Genomic DNA, 25,768 nt, shown 5'->3' on the forward strand with positions numbered 1-25,768 from the left:
GAAAACAGGTCCCCAAGAAAGACACGGGGATCGCCCAATGACGGAGAAATAGAAGAGATCTACATGAACAGCCTGGACATGAGTGGGGGTAATGAAGGGCGAGGGTCGAGGGAAAGAGAGCTTGGGGGAGTGGGAGATCCCAGCTGGATCAACAACTGAGAGGGAGAACAAGGAATAGGAGACCATGGTAAATGAAGACCACATGAGCCTAGGAAGAAGCAAAGTGCTAGAGAGGCCCACAGAAATCCACAAAGATTCCCCCAGAACAGACTTCTGGCAATGGTCGAGAGACAGCCCGAACTGACCTACTCTGGTGATGGGATTGCCAAACACCCTAATTGTCGTGCTAGAAACCCCATCCAACGACTGAGGGATCTGGATGCAGAGATCCATGGCTAGGCCCCGGGTGGAACTCTGGGAGTCCAATTAGTGAGAATGAGGAGGGTTTATATGAGCGAGAATTGTTGAGACCGAGGTTGGATAAAGCACAGGGACAAATAGCCAAACAAATGGAAACACATGAACTATGAACCAATGGCTGAGGGATCCCCAACTGGATCAGGCCCTCTGAATGGGTGAAACAGTTGATTGAATTGATCTGTTTGGGAGGCATCCAGGCAGTGGGACCAGGTCTTGTGCTCATTGCATGAGTTGGATGTTTGAAACCTGGGGCCTATGCAGGTCGCTTGACTTGGCCTGGGAAGAGGGGACTGGACCTGCCTGGACTGAGTCTACCAGGTTGATCACAGTCCTCAGGGGAGGCTTTTCCCTGGAGGAGGTGGGAATAGGGGATAGGTTGGGGGGAAGGTGAGGGGGACGGGAGGGGGGAGAACAAGGGAATCCGTGGCTGATATGTAGAACTGAATTGTATTGCAAAATTAAAAAAAAAAAAGAAAGAAAGAAAAGAAAAGCACTATTCAAGTAATTGACATCAGGAAAACTCATGATAAAAATATTCTTGGATATATTCAGGAAATTCAATAGACATCAAAGTGTCCAGAGCATATTAGGGAAACAATGGGTGTATTAATTTTCTTTAAAAAGAGTTCATAATATTTACTCTCAATTTATCTACTTTTAGTTATCTATTAATATTTATTTTATTTTATGTGTTTGAACGTGTTCTTCATATATGAATATTGCAATAAGTGCATACTACCTGCCCACAGAGGTCAGTAAAATGTGTCAGATTCCCGGGTGGTTGTGAACCAGGTGGTTGTGAACCAGGATGTGTATGATAGGAACCAAACCCAGGTCTTTTGAGAGATTAACAAGTGCTCACTCATAACTACTGAACCATTTCCTTAATCCCTTAAGTTAAGTTGTAAACAGATCATTTACACACACAAACACACACACACACAAAATTCAATAAATATAAACATGTTATTTACAAAGCCACATAGTATAATGGTTATACTGGGACAAAATGCAAATATTAACACTTTCTAATGGCAATTATTAAATTACAAGTAAATAAGAACTTATTTAGAAATCAATAAAAATCTCAATAAGTAATTATTAACATAATAATCATAGTGAGTATAAATCCTATTAAATTTTAACTTACATTTATTATTTTTAATTTAATAGGATGAAAATATAAAATATGAACAATACAATGAAATCAACAACTAAAATGAACCTATGTATGAGATGATGCATGAAAAATATTACCTTGAGTAATCAGCAAATGACTAATACTTTTATTTTTAATCAAAAAGTACATGTACCACAGATTAAACCTAATTAAAGAAAAGGAAAATATGAGATATATGTATTTGAAATCAAACATATCAGAGATGGGGACATGACAGCAGTCTCATTCTGAAGAATTTCTATTTCAATCCATTTCTAATTGTGAAAATGAATCTCTTCATGTTCCATCACGAGGATGTGGAACCTGCACAATGAGCACAGAGCAGAAACCTTTCTCATCTCTAGAAAGCAACAGCCTTTTCTGCAAGGCGGTGTCTGGCAGATCACTGCTGACATCCACAATTTAGAAGGAAGATCTGCGCCACCCTCTTACGAATGACCATGTTTTTTACACCATAGACAATAGGGTTGAGAGCAGGAGGCAGGAGGAGGTAGATGGTAGACAGAAGAATGTGAGTTGAAGGAACAACATGGCCAAAACGGTGGCTGAAAAAGGAGAAAAAGGCTAGAATATACAACTCTAGAAAAACAAAAATATGAGCTGTGCAGGTGTTGAAGGCTTTGATCCGTGCCTCCTTCTGTTGAAGATGAAAAACAGCCTGGAATATCAGTGCATAAGATATGAGGATAAAAATCATATCAAATCCCAGAATGCTAAACCCCACAAAAAGACCACATATTTTATTGACTTGTACATCATCTGCTGCAAGCTTCACCACAGCCATGTGTTCACAATAAGAGTGGTCAATTCGAATGGAATGAAAAAGATGCAGTCTTTTTATTAGAATTGGTAACAGACCTACTAGCACTACTGCTCGAATTACCACCACCACTATCATACGACCCAGAATTGAAGGTGTAAGGATAGATGTGTGCCTCAGAGGATCACAGATGGCAATGTAACGATCAAAAGCCATTGCCAATAGAATGCCAGACTCCATGCCCCGCAAAGCGTGGATGAAGAACAGCTGGGCTAGGCAGGCATCAAAGGCCATGGAATAAGCTCTAAACCAAAAGATGGCTAACATTTTGGGGGCAATAGCTGCACAGAGTCCTATGTCTGTGGCTGCCAGCACAGCTAGGAAGATATACATGGGCTGGTGCAAGCTACGCTCAGCTGGGATGATGATCAATAAAATAATATTTCCCAAAAGAGCCACTAGACACACTGCAAAGAATGGAAATCCAATCCAAAACTGCAGATGCTCTAGTCCAGGGATTCCAATCAAAATTACAGTTCTAGGGTTCAGATATGACATGTTGTTGGGTTTCACTGAGCTCATCATTCTGTCTTCTTGCCACTGACCATGATACCTGAAAAAGAATTTGGGAGGCAAGTGAAAATATATAATTAAGCTTATTCTTTGTCAAGCAGTTACTAGCATTCAACTACAGTATATTTTGAGCAAAGATCATAGCCTCCCATGGTTCTTTGTTCAGTTGGTGATGAAAGGCCTATGATGCTTGTCATGGTAGAAGCAAACACTCACATAAAGCCTTCAATAGTTCCATGAAACAGGTAACAGTGAAAGTGTCTGGATTGCTGATGTCTTTGGCACATGCAAATACACCAGTGAGAGCTCTATTCTGCCTCTTTGGGACCTCTATACTCATTTGCTTGTGAGTTTTAACTATCTGTTCTTCCTTTACTTATGGAAGACAAACACTAATCATCAAACTGAAAAATTCTTCTGTGAGTTGTGGTCTTAGATGAGACCTCTTTTTACCTAATCCCATGAGAGCATTATTTATGAGCCATTCTGCCCCTAGGAAAGTATTATTCTGATCACTGGTATCTGTTCTCAAGGACAATTTTGGACAGAATTTTTAATCTTCTTAGAATCAGTCTTTCTTTCATCAAGATATTAAACAATCTGTTGCTTTGCAGGGTAATAGCTGTGATTATAAAAGACAATGGTAAAATTAAGTGTTCCTTCAATGAATCAGATGTTGATTGTTCCTTAGTAGAATGTTGGAAAGTGGATAAAATATGTGTTATTAAGAGGGTATTTTACATTCCAGTTTCAATGAAAGTGCAAAAACAAGTTAGACCTTATGGAGAATTAATGAACAATCTTCATGTTTCTGATACCTAGGCAACATCACAGTGTCTGTGTGAAGTCTTTGAGTAACTGTTAGCTATTTCAGTTGTGACTGGTGACTTGGCTGTGAATGGTTTTGTTTTTAACCCCCATTGAGATTAGCCATGGGCTTCAGTACCTCCACTGGGACCTGAGATTAGCAGTCTACTTGAGATTCTTGTAGGACAAAGCTTATAGGATGTGAGCACTGTGTCTCATCATGATGTGTATATTTTTAGAGCAGAAGTGTCTGCTAAACCCAGGAAGATATCTTGGGTACTTCTTCCAATTAGTGCTCATCTCCAATTCTCTACTGTGAAAAGCCTTATTTTGAAGAACCTAAGTTTGAATCTCTTACCATCAGACTCTTGATATAGGAAACTTAAACTGTCATAAGTACCTAATAGTTCAGACTTTCAAGAGTAAATGGATATTATTGGAACTTTTCCAGCTGTCCAATGCGAGTCACACATCAACGCAGACTTTAGGTGGTTCACTGCTGCAGAGTGGCTGGGGGTTAGTGTGGGCTTTGGTTCTCAGTGATCTAGTCTCAGGTCCCAGTGGAGGTACTGAAGCCCATGGCTCTGTGCAAGAAAGAAGGAAGCACAAGACTCAGGTCAGTGTGTACACTACTCACAAGACCATTGATATTTTCATTCTGCTTTATGATTCTCACTCTAGGAAGAGATAAGGCATTGTTTCCTACATGAAATTTCTGCTATAGGAGCTGAAAGCAGTAACTCAGATCTACTGTGAATGCCTGGAGCTCTGTTTTTCTTGGATGGTTGAGGAAATATGTGTTCCTTTCTCCCAATTTACATTCATCCCTTGGGATAGCTTTGAGGCATGTGTGAGTTAAAGACATTGCTGTTTCCATCAGAGCTTCAGAAGGCACCTAGCTGGCTTTGGTATTCTTGTTGTTCACCAGACATGTGCTTGGCTGCTTTAAAAGCATTAGGAGTTTTGACTTCAATATTTTATTGTATAGTAAGCTGTACAAACTGATTATTTTTGCCATTGTTTTGAGAAACTTTCCAATGTTCATTAGAACACAGTAGCTAAATAATAGAACTGTATGTAATGTACATGAAATGAGGAAAATATTTTGCACATTTTTAACTTTTATGGGAAATTTTATGATAACTTGAAAATTATACTTGTTCAAATCAATTTAAAAAAGAATAAAGCCGGGCGGTGGTGGCGCACGCCTTTAATCCCAGCACTCGGGAGGCAGAGCCAGACGGATCTCTGTGAGTTCGAGGCCAGCCTGGACTACCAAGTGAGTTCCAGGAAAGGCGCAAAGCTACACAGAGAAACCCTGTCTCGAAAAACCAAAAAAAAAAAATAAAATAAATAAAATAAAATAAAATAAAAAAATAAAAAAGAATAAAATATGGGTTCAAAACAGGTAATTTAAAATAAAAAGCAAAATTTCTTGAAGATTTTTAATACAATGCACATTTATTTTGGGGGAATCTAATTATTTTAAACCTTTTCCTTTGCTTTAATCACAGTTTTTTCCATCAAGCTATTTAAAAAATATTTATAATTTGAAAAATATATTTAGAATTTTTCTCCAGTCTTCCCATATATAGACACTGACTCCAATATCTTCCATGAAAGATTTATTTTCATCTATTCACATCAGGACCCTCATAAGGGAACGTGTTTGAGGTATTAGTGGAAAATTGTTTCTTTTCCTCTCTGGATGGCAGTTCTCTGGACCTTATCAGTTAAGCCTAGGTTGCTTTTATTATTATGTGTGTTTATGGGAGAATAAAAATAACCTGGGACACAAATTCTGTCATAAACATGTCATATAGGAACACTGAGCTCCTGTTTCTTACTATTCAACATCTGTGAATGTACTATGGTCAAAACATCCCTAAGTATAAGTTTTATAAACAATGTGAAAAGCATTTTATTTTGTTGTTTGAATATGGTGTTTGGGGAAAACAGGGTAGAAGAACTGCTGAAAGAGCCACATACTGTTTATGACACTTATGACTTGATGTGCCAGAAATTAGAGAAGCTTTTTTTTTTCATTCAATAATTGCCCAACAGTTTAAAGGCAAAAAGTATATTATGCTTCCCCCACTGTATGATAGCACTTTTATCAGACTATTTGCTTTTTTAATGAATATTTAAAACAAAGGCTTGAAAAAATAATCAACAAGTTATTTTTAGAATTCTAAGCACTATATTTTAAAAATGCCCATTTCTTAATTAAATCAAGTAATTTTTATCCATTCTGGGTTTTAGAATCATATAGAAACTTAATGTAGGTTATTCATGTACCTCGCTTCCCTAAAACCCGGTTCCTATAAGAGATAGTAGGGTCTTAACCTGATGAACCTTAGAATTCTGAAATAACACAATTACAAACATGTAATCAATGCCTACTGAAAAAAATGGTAATTAATGATATTAAAAGAAGTAAGAAAGTAAATATGATCTGGGATGTTCTTTGCCCTGAGAAAAAATTTTGCTTGGCAAATGGATCAGATATTGGACAATTATGGTACATTCTTGCTTCATCTTTATCATATTTCCTTTATAATTTCATAATTCAAACATTGGTAGAGCTTTCTGAGAGACAATTAACAGGTTATCTTGAAATACTCCTTTTTCATTTTCAAAATATTACAGAGTTGTAGAGTTAATTGGAATCCTATTGACTAAGACAAGGAAGTTGTCATTAACTACTTTGGGACCATAAGTACAATCATGTATTATGTAATTATCTTTGAAACAACTAAAAGGTGCATTGTTCCTAAATACGTAAATACAATCTCTTTAGTCTGCATAATGTTGCTTGTATGAATTTAAAAGGAAATGTATAGAGAAGTATGGGTGGGTTTATAGGGAGGAAAGGGAAGGGAGAAATGACATAATAATATTATAATTTCAAAATATAAAAGAAAAAAATTAAAAGATGCATTAATTAAAATAACACCTACTTCATGAAAAATAATAAAAGCAAATAAAACAAAAAACACTGAATGAAGTATTCTTAACTTTTTTTATTATATTTTTACAAAAACAAATTTTCATTACTCCCAGTTTAAAGTCCGTAGAGAGAAAGACATACCTGGGAGGTACGAAGGACTAAGTGCTGAAGCATTGACTGGTTATATCAATGCAGAGTTCCAGCACAGTTAGATGTTGACAGAAGAACCAGAGTACTTTCCACTACAACATGAGCCAAGAACATCCTTGTCCTTCTAACTCCACAAGTTATTCTCCTGAATCCTGCCTTTGTTTGCCCAAAGCAAACTACCATTAGGACTAGAACACACACATTGGAAGTTCACTGATATTTTAAAATGAAAAGTAGTCTCCTTGGCAAAAGAATTAGAATCTCTCTTATAATGCATCAAATCATAACATAGTGATTCTGAGAACTGCAAGGTCAAGAAAACATAAACAACAGTAATTTCTTAGTATGTAGCTATCAAATCTATCTTTTCCATCCTGTGTCATCTTTCAAGAACCTGGAGCTAAAGTAGCCGAGTAAGAACTATTCTTATAAATGCACCAGTGGTGCCTACTATCAACTTCAACCAACTATTTAATGAATGTTAGTTCTGTTTGGCAACATTTTGTAGTGATTTCCATAGGTATATATGTGCCTGTGTGAATTCATGTCCTATGCACTGGTAATCAAATTCGGTAAATGCGAAGAAAAAGTTCAACTACTAGAATAAACCATAGCCCATAATTTTATTTTTGAATGCAATTAAAATCTACTTTTGCACATATAAGTTTTTCTAAGTTCCCAATATTGATACATCAGAAATTTTGTCATTATCTAATTTTTTAAGGACACCTGATTTTTTAGTGTGCCACTGCTCTTACTATAGCTATTTTTTTAGTCCTGTTAACCACACACAGCATAATATACAATAACTCAGAAGACAAGTTCTCCATGTTATCCAAAAGAAGAGTCTACATTGTCTCTTAGTCAACTTCCACTTATAAATGTGCACTTAGAAGCAAATGAGCTAATTCTTTAAACAGTTAGGTCAAAATCAAATGGAGCATACTAATACCAGTGCATCTTCTTTCCTGTTGAGCTGGTTGGTGAGCTAATTGGTTTCCTGAGACACAATCTCAAGCTATCCAGGGTAGCCTCTAATTTGCCATGTAACTGAGGAAGACCTTGAATTCATGGTCCTTCTGCTTCCTCCCTCTCAAGTGCTGGGGTGGTCAGTGTCAGCACCCATGCCTGAATCTAATGCATCTTTCTCCAAAGCTCTCATAGCCCTGAAATAACTTTATTTGAATTATTCACACACAGTTCTTCTTTCCTTGATATTGTTTGCTTGCCACTAAGTGACAGTATATAAATACATATATGACGGTTTCATTAGGGATCTTCCCAAATCCCAAGGTAGAAAGTTCCATATATCATTAACCATTATACATTTCAATGTCAATAATTGGCAGGCATTTAAATGCTGAGTTTAGTAAGTCAGTCATTGGTCAAATGATAGCAATAACACACTAATTAAAAAAATGTAGAGATAAAAGACAACCTGTTTTTCTCTGTCAGGTTTCAGATAATAGCACCTAAGACAAGGATGATGAAACTACACCACTTGAACAAAGATTTCAGACAGTATCTTCTTAGAAGCTTTACTCCCATCAGAATGTGACTCAGTTTCTGACACTGTCTACCCTTTGGTGGGATCATCACTGATGGGTCTGTGTTCAACATTCCAACCTTCTGAAGTCTATCCAGCTCCACAATCATTTGTGAAGGCTCAAGATTAATTCTGTTCTTAGAGAAGTAAACAAACTGACGGTTGTCAACTTTGTTCCACTTCTTTCTCTTCCTTTCTTTGACGTTTACCTAAGAATTATTATTAATTCAGGTTTAGTTTCTGTTTTCATTTCTCTACCCCATTTAGTTGTTTGAAATCAGGTCTCATCAATCTTCTATATTTTTTGTGTCTAATCTCTTTCATTTCTAAAACATAAATATAAATGATGATAATGTAATTTTATCGTTTCCACAAAAATATTCTAAAAATATTTCTTCTTGTCCTTGATAGCTAAGTTCTTCACATAAACATCATGTTTATATTCTGTTTTTCAAATGTCATATTAATGTTTTCATTTTTCTCTCTACTGAATGTTTCTAAACAAAAATATATATCTACATTCTCTTCCAATAATTCTATTATTTGGTATTTCGTCAATACAAACAAGGGTAAGATAAGTGCATTAACTTTTATAGCAGCTCTTATATAACAGCACTAAGTTAAACCTAGCCATCTAAGTGTTCACCTAAGTATAACAATCTTGATGCAATGTAGGATATGTACACTAGTAGGAACGACTAGGAAACACCACCCAAAATATGATGCTGAAAGTTCTCAGTACCCAGAAAGTCCTTTCTGCCAATTTTAGCTCATTCTCTTGCTCCCACCACTCTGTGAATCCTTACATGTCATTGAGCTTTGCCAGTGACATATTTGTCTTAGATTTCGTTTGGGTCCTAAAAACAAAACTCGGTGTTAAATGAGTAAAAAATATCATGTAGAATTTCAAGTGGAAGGATTGCATTTACCAAGGAAAGGAGGCATGATTACACAGATAATGTGCTCATTTGTATGGCAATATAATTGTAATATAATTTGTAATGTCGCTATAGATGCATTAGAAGCAATTTGGAGTGAGAATGGAAATTATTAATGCACACACAAAGTTTAAACATCATTCATTCTATACACAATAAATAAAACCAACTTTTAAAGATTTGGACCATTAACAAAGCTTCTATACTGTCATAATTTGCTATTAATTGTGAGAAAGGCAATCAGAAATGTGTTTGACATGTGAGTTTTAAGATGTAGGAGCTGGAGAGATGGCTCAGTGGATAAGATTACTAGTTGTTCTTGCAGAGTACCTGGATTCAATTCTTAGTACCCATAAGGTGGATCACAACCATCCATAACCCCAGTTCTAGGATATCCTATAGTCATGCATATGGTGCACATACATTCATGCAAGCAGAACATCCATATAAAGAAAGTAAAATAAATAAATCGTGTCTTAAAAAATGAAATATTGCACATTTACTCTATCACTCAGCTACATCTTAAGCAATATATATATATATATATATATATATATATATGTTGCACATCATATATAGATGTGAGTCATGGTCTTAAAAGCTCAAAATGGCTTGAACTTACTCTGGAATGCAGGGAAAATTTAAATTTGTGATTCCCCCTGGCTCAACCTCCTGAATATGTAGGACCACAAGCATATGCTTCTAGCACTCAGATATCTGTGGCAACATGACAGACATCCTAATTTACCATGACTAAGAAATACTAGAAAAGCATGAAATCTTCATTGAAAAAAATAGATTGGATTTAGAAGGAAGGATATAAACAACATAGTTCTTCTGCAATGAATTCTTAGTCACCATTGTATTGAAGTTAAGAGGGGAACAGGAAGGGAAGAAAATCAAGAAATATTTCATAATACCATAAGAATATTCTGAAATTAAATTAGGATGCTAACTCCATAATCTGTACCCATAGGAAATGATAAGAAAGCTTTCTGATTTTGATGCACCCTACACCTAGTTGAGGTAATTGTCTCATTTCTTCCATGTGCTCTAAAATGCTTATGAGGAACTTGTAATCAGATTGAACTAATGATTTTCCAACATTTACTAAAATGGTCTCTCAAAGATCTTTTTGGTCCCACAGCAAGATGCATTGGGTGGATTTAAAATTCAAAGACATTCCCTTGAATTTGTAAGGTAAATGCTACTTAGAACATAAGGTCATATTAACTTCAAATTTTATAAATTTTGTAGATGTTTTTAAAGGTAAGTTTATGAAGGGCTTTATTATCTCATTTCATTTTCATATAAGCTGTTTTTCTAGTTTTGTTACTATAACAGCATCTGTAGCAAAAATGAACATGACTCAGAGATAGATATGAGGGTCAAGTATCATGAAAGCTGCAATATTTATACAAAATCAAGGAGAATCATATGAATAAAGTAATACTGGAAGAGAAGTGGGTACTTAAAGCATTTAGCTCAAAAATATTGATTCATGGGTTAATTCTTAAGACATGTGTGTCATCAAAATTCTTTTTATAGAACCTATATGTAGTTTCTGCTACTGACATAGTAAACCATTTTCCACATATTAGAGAATCTTTCTACACCTTTTACTTGGACTTCATTCTCCATGTTCTCTAACTCTCATAAAAAAAAACAAAGACAAGAAACATTTTGTAAGAGAAACATTGAATGAGGATTCTAAGGTAATGACTGAAGTGTATGAATAGCCCCTGATCTAATTGCTAGTTGGAGAACACTGAGAAAGATGAATGCCTGGCAGCGTTTATGAACCTCTGATATTTGAGTTACTCTTTGTTTACAAATATTTTCATGACTCCCTCCCTAATTTGTTTCGTCCTCACTCCATAAATAACTGGATTTAAACAAGGAGGCACAACCACATAGAGATTGGCCAAGAGGATGTGAATGTAGCGAGGAACATTTCTACCAAACCTATGGGTCATAAAAGAGAAAAATGCTGGTGTATAAAAGGCTAAGATGACACAGACATGGGAACCACATGTACTAAGGGCTTTGTGTCTGGCATCCCTAGAAGGAAGGCGAAACACAGCCTGTAGGATCCAAACATAGGAGAGAGCAATGAGAATTAAATCAAAGATCAGAGCAGCAATGGTAAATAAGCCATAGATGATGTTTATCTTTATGCTGGCACAGGCTAGACGAGCTATCCCCATGTGTTCACAGTAGGTATGAGGAATAATGTAGTGTCCACAAAAGGGCAGTCGTTTAAGGAGTGGACAGAAAGGAATGACAAGAAGGACAGGCCTCCCTACTACAACAGATGCCATGATAGCCACCACCTTGTTGGTGAGGATAGAGGTATATCTAAGTGGATAACAGATGGCAACGAAACGGTCAATTGCCATGGCCAGGAGCACAACAGATTCCATGCCTGTGTAGGTGTGGATGAAGAACATCTGGATGAGGCAGCCTTCAAAGCTTATCTCTCTAAGGTTGAACCAGAAGATACCCAGCATCTTGGGGATGGTAGAAGTGGAGAGGCCAAGATCGATGAAAGAGAGGAGGGCGAGGAAGTAGAACATGGGCTGGTGAAGACTCTGCTCATTCTTGATCACAGAGAGGATTGTGAAATTCCCCACAAGTGCTATCAGATAAACAAGGAAGAAAGGGAAGGCTATCCAGATGTGGAAAGTTTCCAGACCAGGAATGCCCAGCAAAAGGAAGGCAGAGGGGTGAGAAGCAGTGTCATTGATAGAGGACATCCTTCTGGGACTCTTGGGAGATTATCTACAATCTTTCTTCAGTATTTCTGGGAAGAAATAAGAAAATACGTGAAAGTTGATGATTAGTACATATGATGACATACCAAGTAAACTCTTAATTTCTTTTTAACAATTCCAAGTTACCAGGAGTTCAGGAATATTTAAGAGAAAACCCCAATATGCTAGACAAAAGGAGAGGGGAAATTAGAATGGGGAGAGATTACAATATGTCATTCAGAGTCCCTGATCTTTTGGTATGGCCTCTTTCTTTATTTGCCAAAACTATAATGTGCTCACCCACTTTTTAGTGAAACAATGGTTTCATTATTATGCTTTGATGAATGAATTATTAATGTTTTCCTGTTCTGATAATTAAAACTTTGTTATTGACAAACATAAGTAATGCAAAACATAATGATTATATTAGAGGTAGAAAAGTATTCAGTTAAATTTAGCATCTATGTCAAGTTTAGCTCAATGCAGGATCACTTGCCTAGCTTACATTTGGCTCTGGGACCACCAAAAAGGTCATTTTCCATTTTTCACAGTTTTGAAAATTTTTTATTAAACCTAGAAATAAAGAAAATCTGAAAAATGTTCCTATAGGATTTAGAATCAATCAAGAATATCAACTTTTATCAATTCTGTTAATATACTTTTTTAGTTTCTTCATGTTTAACACATCCAGAAAAAAGAAAACAATCCTAGTGGTAAAGGGATGTCATCTCTGCTATGCAGGACACTGAGGTAAAAGAGTCTCACTTTCAACGTTTGCTGGGCTCCAAAGTGAGTTCAAGGCCAGGATGAGCAACTTGATGTGGATATGTCACAAAAAATAATCTGCACACAGAGACAACACTAAATGAATTTTAGTGAGCATGAAATTTAAAACTGAAAGAGAGAAGAGCGTGGGAGAGAGAGAACATGAAAATGGGAGGAAAACTGTAGAGTAGGGGAAGAACTGGAGAGAAGATACAAGTTGGATTGGATCCAAATACATTATATGTATGCATGCACATTAGATAAACTATTAATAAACCTGAGCCAGGAATAGAACTCATTGGTAGAATGTTCACTAAGCATCTGCAAGACTCTAGGCTCCATCAACAGTACTGAAAAAGGACAAGTAATAAACTTTTAATTGAAAATTTTTACCATAATTTAACATAAAATTATTAAGGTATAAGTATGTGCACTTTCCATAGTAAACAACAATAATTAAAATTTTACTTAAAATTTGAACATTCATAAAACCCAAAGCATAAACTGTTTAGCAATAAGTACTAAAATTTATGAAATATGAGAAAGAACATAAAAGTGTGTGTGTGTGTAGCCATAATTTGTAGATTAAACTATATTAACTTGCAAATCCATTCCAGATTGTTAATAAATTTAGAACAGTAACAACCAAAATTTCAAATAAAATCAAAATTTATTTGGTAATAATAGTCGGTATATTCTAAATTTACCATTAAGACAATCACAGAATATAATAGTACACATTAAAATATTTTAGGTTATTAAAGAATAAAGACTGAAAAAAGTGACCCCTGCACAATGAAGATCAAACAAGGAGACTAGAAAGGTCAAAAAGAAATAGAGTGATGTACAACTGGATTTTTATAAAGAAATTAATGTACTAATTCAATAAACATATAACTTTCCAAAACTAACTTTTATCACATTTAAAAGAGTAAAGCCTCAAGTCTAATATATAATCCTTCCAAACTTATGACTTTCATACTTGAAATATATCAATATTTTTAAGTTAAAAATAGTCTTTAAAATAACTAAAATAAATCTTTAAAAAAAACTAATATTTTTAGACTCAGCATAGGAAAATATATTTACCATACACTGTACTATAATGTTTTCTTAGGACAGAAGATGCAGTTACTATAAAAGTAATCTACTTTATATTACCAAATTTAGAAGTTTTCTAGTAAAACTGTGAATGTAGAAGGTGTATAATGGGGAGAAATAGTCACAATCTCTATGTCTACACTCAACAAAAGATAATTTTTGTTTAGAGCATATAAATATGTCTTCAAATAATTTTAAAGGTAAAGGGGGAAAGTAAGGAGGCTTACATTGGCATTTTGCAAAGGAAATATATAAATGCATTAAAACTACCCAAATCACTAGGCATCTGTAATTGAACAATAAGCCTGAACATAATGCCTGAAGTGGAAAATCAGAGCAGCAGGATTTGGAATGATGAAACAACAGGCTCTCTGATAGACTCAGTAAAATGGGAAGTGCAGAACTAGAGCTGGAAAATATGGCATCTTCTTAGTTTAGTAATGTTCTACATCCATTATTTCTCAAAGAAATTAAACACTAAACTCATTGCTCAAGACAGAGTAGATATGTCCATCTAAAGATTAGCACAAGGATGTGCATGCCAGCTTTGTTCATGGCTATTCCACTGTAGGAATAACTCAAAATATCAATCAATAAGGGAACATTTGATATAAACGGAATTTATTCAGCAATTAGTATGGATTAATTACTAATGCAAATGAATAAATAAATCTTCAGTAATCATATTTAGTTAATATACCCCTATTATAAAACTTACTTAACATTCCACATGTTACTCAACATATATGAATTTTTTCAACAGGAAACTGAAACTGGGTTACGTCCCTTGAGCTGTCAAGGTTTGAAGGACTAGGAAGGGACACAAGTGCCAGATTTACATTAATGAAAAAATATATCTTTACAATAACATAAAATCTTTAGGTGTATGCACCTGGCAAAAATATGTGAATATGTGTGTACTTATACATATGTAAATATAATATTTAATAATTCAAATTCAAATAGGAGAAAATTGTAGGAGGCTTATGAGTTTTTTCAATCAATTTTACTCTATTTCTATGAGTTCATTTTTACACTCTAACTGAAAATGAGATCATGAAGTGATTATCTTTTTGTGCCTTAACATAATGCCCTCTAAATCTACCCATATTGTTGAAAACAACATTCTCTTCTTTTTGAAGGGTATCTATTTACCTATCATCTATCTATCATAATCTATCATCTATCTACCAATTATCTATGTATTTTCCATGATTATTAAAACTCAATATAATATGATTATCTGTTTCAAATTCTCCATAGTAAATTGGTATAAAGTCTATATCTCATGATAGTAAGTTTCACCTTTTATAGCATACAGTATGATGTGATTTGCTTCAACAAATTCTTACACTTCACAGTGAATTTTAGAGATAAGTTTATTTACTTGAAAAGGAATTATTTTCACTCAAATAATAAAACAAAAATATCCTAAAACTGAATTGCTTTATTTCTTAGTCACATTATTAGAGTATAAAACAGATATCCTAGGAGATTAAATATTATGCCATCATTGTGTTTTGAGTGAATTGCATATTATTTCTGATACAGTCATTGTTTGTACTGAGTGCTCTTCATATCTGTTACTCTGCTGTCATTAAGGGACAATTTCCCTTTCAACCTATTCATTATACTGACTCTGATTATAGGATTGCACATATTTGGTATCTATAGCAATAATATACTACGTATGAAATCTAATGACAGTCTACATCTGAATTCTAAAACACAAAAATAGTACATTAATTACTTTTAAAATTTAACATCCATGGCTTAAGAACCATAATGCCTTGCCAGTACTAGAATTCATTAACCAGTGATAGATGTTGGCTCTACAATTAAAGCAACATCTCCCCACACTCCTCCATTCCACACCTTTATCAACAGTGGTATAGACATACACTTACTTGAAGATCTCATGCTTTTAGGTATCCTCTTACTAGATCTTTCTGATCCAATCTGTCTTATCCACTTACGTACTTACATCATGTAAAGTCTTCACTCCACTGTTGGTGATTACAGAACAATTCATTTATGATGGATGGCCATACTGGGTCTAGAAAAACCCACATTTACAACTTCACTCTGTCTCTCAGTAATGGCTTTGGAAAAACTGTTTCATGAGTTTTACTTTCTTTATCTGTAAAAGCTGTGACCGTAGTAATATTATCAATGTGGCTGACAGGAAGGGCTGAGCGAAATGCATTGATGGTGAGGCTTTATTCACACTAGGAGGAAATACATTTTTATTATTATTGTGCATGGGGACAGTTCTGGTTCTAACATCTGAGTGCAAATAAAAGACATCATGTCAATCATACAGACAAAAATTAATTATTTTAGAAGGAACAGTATGAAGTGAGTACACAACATTCAGTTTAGTTAAAAATAAAGATGGCCAGTTAGATCATCATTCTAAGCACAAATTGTCTATTTAGTTAGGTAACATGGGAGAATCGATTAAGAATCCCTTACTGACTCTTCTTTAGGAAAAACACCTTTTCAGGATAAACTTATAAGTCTCCTGAATTGCATTGTGAAACCTGTAACATGTGTGGAAGACTTGGCTCTGTTTGAACAAAATAAGACTGACTCAAATTGACACTTTATCACTCACACTAACCTCAAACTGAAAAACACCAACAGCCACTCAGAATCTGACTTATTAACGTATATTAGCACATATATTGGAGCCCACATACAAGGTCATATCTAAGGGGTCTTCATTAAAGCCATGCCAAGCGTATCCAAGAGATGACTAAGACTCAACATTGACATGTCAAGTACAGACAATGGTTCCAGACACCAAGCACTCATCAAGGCCCTTATCAGAGAGGGCTGTACCCTGCCTTGTCTGGGGCCTTCCCATACATAATGACAGCTGGAATCAAGTGAGGTGACACTTTTACCTGTGCTGCACCTGCAACTAGTACCATCTGATAGAACTTCCAGTAACTCCTCTGGGTCCACTGTGCCAGACCGCCTCATTTATTTTGAGACATTTTAGTGGGGGGCATGACACATATACAAGATGTGGGCTCCCTTATCAAGAAGGACAGTTTTGCCTCTTCTTACAGCCAGCTGCAGGCAAGCAGCAGCGTTCTGGTTTACAGGTTTCTCCAGATGAAGACTTTATGAAGAGAAGGGCGCTCCCCTGAGAAGCTAGCTGAGGTCAGGCTGTTCAGGGATTGAGAGGCTCTGAGAGCTGGATCACGCCATCAGAATCCTATGGGTTCAAAACCCAACTGAGGAGTCTGGAACCTCTTTTGAATTTTGTTTCAAAGGAACACTATTTTCTATGTGGTTAACTTTTATTTTTAGCTTTTATGCCTCTTAATTTCTGTAATTATTTTAATCATAGTCTCATATTTGGAATCATATTTTCAAATACATCCTTGTCACTTTTATTCATTTTTTCTGACATCAAAGCAACGCACAGTGCCTTTTATAATTCCATTTTGAATTGTATAATGTCATGTGCATTCCTAAAATTTTCTTAACACCTGATTGCTCATTGTATGCTCTATTTCTACATTAAGTTATGTTGGAGAATGGAGGAAATTCAGGTGAAACTAAGTCATTTCAAAATCTTCAATTTTTGTTTTAATTTCTAGAATATTTAAGAATATTTTTGTTTTTATTGAAAATAGGTTATTCTCTCATACAATACATCCTGATCACAGTTTCCCCTCCCTCCACTCCTCTCAGCCTCCACCTTCTCTCTTCCTCAGATCCACTCCTCCATTTCCTCTTCAGACAAGAGCAGGCCTCCAAGAGACAAACAGGACAAAACAAGATACAATACAAAACAAGGCAAAAGCCCTCATATTGAGACTGAACAAGGCCCAATAGGAGGAAGAGTGCCCACTACCACTGTTAGGAGTCCCACAAAAACACCAAGCCAACAGCCATCACATATAAGCAGAGGACCTAGTGCTGATCCATGCAGACCCCGTGATTGCCGCTTCAGTCTCTGTGAGCCCATATGAGATATATACACATATCATATCTTGCCAATTGCCCTGTTTGGTTCTACTCTAGGTTTCTGGGCTGTTCTCTAGCTCCTGACCATCCAGACAGTGTGGGCCACGGGCTCCCTCTGGTGGCTTGGGCCTCAAGTTAAACCAAACATTGATTGGGCACTCCCACAAGTTCTGTTCCTCAATTGCCCCAGCGCGACTGCGACTTGTAGCCAGAACAGATTGTAAGTGTGTGTTGGGGGAAGGGTGGCTGGGTTAGTGTCCAGGTTTCTCATTCAGTAGCCTGTAGAGTACATTCTCATGCTAAAGAGTCTATGATGTAGAAATGAAGGCTCCAAGCAGGCACCAGCTCGATCTCTCTACCTTGAATGAGTTTTATAAAAGTTGTCCTTGGCAATGGGCCCCCACTATCAGTTTTCAGAGAGTGACCTTCTGCTGGGGTTGTTTAGTTATCTCCATGGGACCCCCTCGGCCAACAACTCAACCAAATGCAACTAAATTATTACACCGTCGGAAACCTTGCCTGGCTACAAAAGATGGCCAACTCAGACTGAATCCTCCATTACTAAGAGTCCTCATTAGGGTCACCCTCATAGATTTTAGTAAGTTTCCACTGCGCTGGGTTTCCATACCACTCCCCTTGTGCTCCCCAATTCCAGCTGTCTGTCCTACACTCTCTCCCTCCATGCTCCCATACCTGATCCTTCTGGCTTCCATCCCCACTGGGCTCCCAGTCCACCAGCAAAATTTAGCTACCCTCCCTGACACATCTCCCATGTTGATAGCCTTTTTCTTTGATTGTTACTGCACTGCTGTGTGTGTGTGTGTGTGTGTGTGTGTGTGTGTGTGTATGTGTAATAGTTTAAAATCTCAATTTTGACTAAAAAAAAAGTGAACTACCCAAAATACCACGTACAGTTCTGGAAAAGGTAAGTGGTCAGGAACTATCTATCACTTGCTATCTCATTAACAATATTGCTTGCTTTGTATTGTGTGTTTCTTAATTTTATGGTATTATGGATTGCTGTTTCATTTCTTACTCTTTAGAGCTCAATTTTTTTAATAGTAGTACTTGAGTTTATTATTGTACATAAAATTGACACACATATTTTTGTTCTAAATTTTTAATATGCTCAAGTTGTATATTTTAAATAACTCATTGGAATAAAGAATAGTCTTGTATTCAGTTATGAGATGCTAATTAATCTCATATGTTATAGATATTATATAATCAATATTATATATTATTATATATTATATATTAAAAGCAATATTAATGTCATGTGTTTTATATGATAATTATTAAAATACTTACTGAGAAACCAATTCTATCAATTTATGGACATGCTACATAGTATGTTTACTTACCATTTACACATTAATTAGATATTTTGGTAAAAATACATAAAGAAATATGTGAATAATTTGGTAAAAATACATGAAGAAATAAAAAATACATGAAAAATGAAGAAAAATCTGCATGATGTTTTTTGTGGTTTTGGTTTGTTTTATTTTACTTAGCAATGTCATTTCTATTTCTCTTTCATTCCTATAGAGATTAACTTTGTGGGGTTGTTAGTCTTCTCCTTCACTTTCCATTCTCTCTCTCAGTTCCTCACACCGTGTCAACCCACAGGTGCAGGATGCTGTCATGAACAAAATATAAACAAACAGCTCCTATCTTTATACTTTGGTCTTAACCTCCACTTTTGTTACCTTGTATTCATATTGTATTTCTATCTTTAGAAAAAACATACTTGATGGGTCTGAGAGATGGTTCAGTGCTTAAGAGAGCTTTCAAAGCCCTAGAATTCAGTTTCTAGCACCCGTATCATGTGTAACTTAGAACCAGGAGATCCAACACCCTTTTCTGGCTAATATAGGCATCTGAATGTTCATGGTATACACACACACACACACACACACACACACACACACACACACACACACAGAGAGAGAGAGAGAGAGAGAGAGAGAGAGAGAGAGAGAGAGAGAGAGAGAGAGAGAGATCTTTACCCCTCCATAAAAGGACTTTGTGTGTTCTTTATCCTCCTGGCCTTATGTAAAGCTTATATATCCCTTTGGATTGCAGAGTTTGCCTGTGTCTCTTAATCTCTCTGCTTCCCACAGCTTACATCCTCTCCATTATTCCACACCAGGTTACTACCTGAACTTCTTTGGTTCAAAAAGTGTTACTAAGCAGTGATTGCTCCATGTTTCAGAAATAAGAATGTAACTCACGGTCGGGCGGTGGTGGCACACGCCTTTAATCCCAGCACTTGGGAGGCAGAGGCAGGCGAATCTCTGTGAGTTTGAGGCCAGCCTGGTCTACAAAGCAAGTTCAAGGAAAGGCACAAAGCTACACAGAGAAACCCTGTCTCGAAATACCAAAAAAAGGAATGTAACTCGCTGTCTTAAGACAATATCAGCTATGCAAGCATGAGGACCTAGTCTCAAAACTCCAGCATCCATGTAAAGCCTGTTGTGGTGATGAATAGCTGCAACCTCAGCACTGGTAGGTGGGCAGCAGGCAGAGACAGTGAGATCCCCAGAGCTCCTTGGGCAGCCACTCTAGCAAAATGAATGAGCATCAGGTTCAGAGAGAGACCATGTCTCAAAGAATAAGATTGAGGGTGATGGAGAAGGAAACCAGGCAAGTTTTTGGCCTCTATACATTTATGTGCAAACAAATTTGAATATGCACCTATGCATATGTGAACACACCCACAAGAACACACATGTACAATCACACATATACACATGGTGTACGCAAAAGAAAGGATATTAACACAAAATTTGAAAACTCAATGTCACCCATGTATTCTGTAAATACTTGTTACTATTATGCTAGTCACTTCTACTAGGTTCATATGATTTTTCATATAAATGATACTTGATCATACAGAGGTTGACAATTTTGATATGTGATTGGAACTATTGTCTATGTTAAAAATTGGAGCTTGTTTTTTTCATTACTAGAAGTAAAGTATTTCCCAAATATGCATATTGGATAACCTTTTCCCCAGATATCACAATCTTATATTAGATTGTGAAAAGTAAGGTCTAGTTTTTTAAATGTAACTCTCTTGACCTCATAAATCTAAATGTTTATAGCTTATTTCTGATGGCCATAACTACTCTCTCTTTGATTTGCTTAGTTCTAACACCATAAATAACAGGGTTAAGAGCAGGTGGGATGACAACATAAAAATTGGCAAGAAGAATATGGATGTATCGGGGAACATTTCGGCCAAATTGGTGGGTCATAAAAGAGAAAAATGCTGGTGTATAGAACGAAAGCATAACACAAACATGAGAACCACAGGTGCTGAGTGCCTTGAGCTGGGCATCCTGAGTAGATAGTCGAAACACAGCACGAAGGATCTGGACATAGGAAATGACAATGGCTATAATGTCACATATCAGGTTAGAGATGGCACACAAGCCATAGATGATGTTGACCTTGATGCTGGCACAGGACAGGCGAGCAAGGCCCATATGCTCACAGTATGTCTGTGGGATAATTTGGTGCCCACAAAATGGTAACCGTAAGATGAGAAAGACAAAGGGTATGGCAAGAACCAACGGTCTCAGAAGAATGGCCCAAGCAATGATGAACACCACCTTGTTCGTCAGCACCAATGTATAGCGAAGAGGGTTACAGATGGCCACATAGCGATCATAGGCCATGGCCACAAGCACAGCTGACTCCATGCCTGTGCACAGGTGGATGAAGAACATCTGGGTGAGACATCCCTCAAATAATATTTCTCTCAGGTTAAGCCAAAAGATTCCAAGCATCTTGGGGATGGTGGATGTGGACAGGCCCAGGTCAATAGATGACAGAATGGCCAGGAAGTAGAACATGGGCTGATGGAGACCGTGTTCAGTCTGAATCACAGAAAGAATTGTAATATTTCCCAGAAGAGCAGTCAAATACACAACAAAAAATGGAAATCCAATCCATATATGTACATCCTCCAGGCCTGGAATTCCCAGAAGAAGAAAAAGTAGGGATGGAATTGTGTGTGATTAGGAGAGACCATGCTTCTAGTGTTCTTACAGCCACTTATGCCATACATCAGCTGCCTCCCTCACTAACACACAGCAGCTCTTCTTACCCAAGGTCACTGATTTCCTGTAGAATTATATAAAAATGTTTTATCTTTCCTAATAACAAAGCCCATCGAGATATATCTGTATGGCTCATAAATACTTAAGTCCATGCTCTTTTTATATTACTTCAAAATATATATTGTACTGATTAGTAGTTACAAATAAAAGAAATTAAAAAACTTTGTTCAAGGACTGAAGGGCTAAGAAGACAAAGGTCAGATATTCATGGACAAAGATGTGTCTTGCATTTGTACTTTTCGTGGGGGGAGTTCTATACTTCAAAGAAACTTTAGAAGTAACATTTGTTCAAGTATGCAACCTCTCTGAGAATTTAACACATGTTTTATTTTCCTCTATCTTAGGAAAAAGCTTCATCCTGACTAATATGTAATATTATGTAATGAATATGTAAAATTTTATAATCAGCATTAAGGTAGTTCATATTTCAACTAGAAAATACACACCTGTTTTGGATGTGTTTGAGGGGATGTTAGCATTATATTTTGTGATAGAATGTTTAAAATAGCCAAAAAGATCAAAATGAAATTAGGAGTTTGGTTCATCACAGGTAGAATAGTCCCAGCTTGACTCCAGATGAATGTGTGAAAAATTAATTAAATCATTTTATGTGCTGTTTTCATTATGAAGGTATAGCAGAATATTTTAATGCACAAGAAAATTTGAAATAATTATGTAAAGATGTAAAGAGAGTGCCTTGCTGAATCAAAGAAAGGGAACTCATATATATGTATATATGTATATATACATATACACACACATGCATATGTACACACACATACATATATACATACAATCAATACTATGTCTATTTGATGCCCTATGACAAGATTATCTGACACTAATTTCTGTCTTGGCTCTCCTCTGTGCTCAGCCCCTCACCTTGATCAGTTTTGCTCAGTTTTGTCCTTTCTTTATTAGCTGATACACTCATCACACATTTCTAGGTGCCTCTCATAACCCACCCCAAATTTTCCTGGCCCACTCAGTGCTTACTTTTTTCACTTCTGGAATAATAAGATCATGTTAAACTCCGCAGTGTGCAGTCCTTTAGCTGTCAGAAAACTACGTATTTCCTAACAGCTCCACCTCTTTCGTTTTTTCTAAAATAGTTTCATTCCACATCTAATCACTGTAGTTTTGGGTTGTTTTGTTGTTGTTGTTGTTTGTTTGTTTGTTTTTGTTTTTGTCATTGACTACATCCCCTTACCTCTCTGTCAGACCTCTCTACTTAAAGTTCAGTTCAGAAACTCCACAAACATCTTTTCTTCTAAATGTTCTGATTTCTAAGGAAATGTGACAAACGCAACTCACTTGAAGTCTCTCTATGGAGCCACCTAAACTTTATGAGAGTCGTTCCTGTACCATGTAGTTTCTTTCTAGACTTCCTTTGTAGACAGGCTAAATTTGCACGTTTCTCAGGTTATACCTGAGTTATACACTTCCTAAGTTTTTCATCCTATTTCCTACAACACAGAATAAGCAATATTAATGACCTTTAACACTTCTATTTAGTTGTATTTTGGTTCCAATTTAAGCCTGAAACTATACATATTTCTCATAATCCTTTGATTATGTAGATATCACTCTTTATTCTCTCTCACTCACTCCTTGCCTTCCTCTCTCCCTCCCCGCCCCCTTCTCACACAAACATTTTCTATGGCCAATCTTATTCTAATTCAAAAACAAAATTCTTAAAAATTTTGTCCATATTATTTCAATGTATTGATTCCCCATCACTTACACAATGGACTATAACGACATAAACTGCTTCTACTTGAAATTGGAATTTGTTTGGCAAGCAGTATCCATCCCATCACATTCCCAAAAACCTTGAATATAATTTCCCATAACTTTATTTGTATCCTTAAAATTATACACAATTATTAGATATTTTTCCTTTTCAGTATTCCAGAAATACTATAGTCACTTTCTTGGGGGTAATAACACTTACTTACTAGAGATTTGCTGTGATGAAATTTAAGTGTAAAACATGATATTATTATTTATAGACACAATGTTGCTCATTAGATTTTTAAGACTTACTATGTTTATATCACTGAAGTTGCATGCATGTTGATCAGGAATTTTCCCTTTCTCTACCTCTTTAGCCCTGGCTCACAGCCATTATATTGTTTGTTTATGTATATTTGGTGATTTTAGATACTCAATACCTATGAATCATGCAGTATCCATCTCTCTTAGACTAGTTTACATCACTTAACATAATGAAATTTGAGTCATCCGTATTTGCCACGTTTTTGACAATTTAGGATTTCTGCTTGTTTAGATCTAAATACTATTCTATTTTACAATAACATTCTATCACACTTCTTTTTATACGTACCTGCTGTTGGGCAGTCACCATGCTTAAGCATCTTGGCTATTGGCTACTACATCACTGCAGTATTAATAGGCTTGTTAATGTTTATTCATTACAATTCTATATTGTGTTTTCTTTATCAGGTCATTTTTTAAGTTCTTTTGGGTAAACGCTCAGGAATGCTTGATCATATGTTAGTTCTGTTTTATTTTTGAGGATCCTTCATAATTACCTGCACCATTTTTTGCATCCTTACAGATGTACCAGGGTTCCAATTTATCTACATTCACATTAATTCTTATTCTTTTTTATACAGTCCTCTTAATGGTAGTGAAGTAGTACTTTGAATTTGATTGGTTTTTGTTCAATGTCAGTGATGCTGAGTACTATGCCACACATCCTCTAGCCGCAATTTCATTTCCTTTACAAAAACATTTATTAAAGTATTTAAAAATCAAATGGTAGAGACCTTACTTATAGAGAGTTCCCTTTATATTTGGGAAATTGGCCTGACAATTATGTGCAAAATGATATTGTAATATATTAAATAAATACCTTTTATGTAATATTTTAAGTCACTAATTGATTTTGCTTTATACAAACTGTGTAAACTGCACTTATTACACATGTAAATAGTAAACTATAAAGAGAAACACACTCTAGGTCTTGTTCTTAGTCATAACAGATATACTTTTGAGGTTTAAACAATTTTATAAATCTTCACCAGTATGAATTAAATGATTGTACCAGAAAGCTTATAATATTTGTTCCATTCCATCTCCACAATCATCATGAAGATGATATTTGTGAAATTAGAGAAAAGGAGGGTGAAGCTCACATGAACCACACAACTCTCTCTAACTTAGGAACTATCAGAAAATAGAATAGGGGTTCAAAGACCATGATTGCATTAATACGCCATTTTGTTCCTTATAGATTTTACAAATTTATCCAAAGAGGTATTTACGAAATCACAATGAAAATACCATCAGAGTAATGTGTGCTGAAGCTAAGTTGTAGAGAGAAAAATCAATGTAAAAGAAACTTGAATACAGGAGAAGTTAGAAATACTAGAGGCACAAAGCTGCGAAAAGGAGAGGCAAACAATATTTTCCATGCAACACCAAAAGGTAATCATTTTGCCCATCCTTTTCCCTCATTTTATGGCTATGTTCCATTTTACTTATTTATTTAAAGACTCGGAGTCTAATAGAGAATGGCAGAACTGGAAATTAAGTCAAATAGTCATTGGCACCTGGAAAAGGAGGTGGGTCAGGATGCTGATACAAGGATGGTAAGGGAACATGGGAGTGATAATGCTTACAGAAACTACTTTAATATTTTATGCCACAGTGAGGTAACTTTGGTTGACAATAATTAATTACTTC

The 25,768-nt window shown here is 35.8% G+C and overlaps 3 protein-coding genes across 3 annotated transcripts; all 3 read right to left on the minus strand.

Annotated features, from left to right (window-relative positions):
• Positions 1–1,982: 1,982 nt before the first annotated feature.
• Positions 1,983–2,945, minus strand: LOC128123899 (olfactory receptor 52A1-like). Its single transcript, XM_052760177.1, has one exon. It carries the CDS (start codon positions 2,943–2,945, stop codon positions 1,983–1,985), a length of 963 nt encoding a protein of 320 aa, XP_052616137.1.
• An 8,196-nt stretch (positions 2,946–11,141) lies between these two features.
• On the minus strand, positions 11,142–12,080 carry LOC128094031 (olfactory receptor 52E4-like). Its single transcript, XM_052712078.1, has one exon. It carries the CDS (start codon positions 12,078–12,080, stop codon positions 11,142–11,144), a length of 939 nt encoding a protein of 312 aa, XP_052568038.1.
• Positions 12,081–21,031: 8,951 nt separating this feature from the next.
• Positions 21,032–21,969, minus strand: LOC128094313 (olfactory receptor 52E1-like). The gene is given in 2 exon segments (XM_052712597.1): positions 21,032–21,924; positions 21,927–21,969. Coding segments are annotated over 2 exon segments (936 nt in total).
• Positions 21,970–25,768: the final 3,799 nt, after the last annotated feature.

This window comes from Peromyscus californicus, unplaced genomic scaffold, assembly GCF_007827085.1.
Source record: "Peromyscus californicus insignis strain IS unplaced genomic scaffold, ASM782708v3 Scaffold_4__1_contigs__length_199733344, whole genome shotgun sequence".
In the NCBI taxonomy this organism is placed as follows: domain Eukaryota; kingdom Metazoa; phylum Chordata; class Mammalia; order Rodentia; family Cricetidae; genus Peromyscus; species Peromyscus californicus.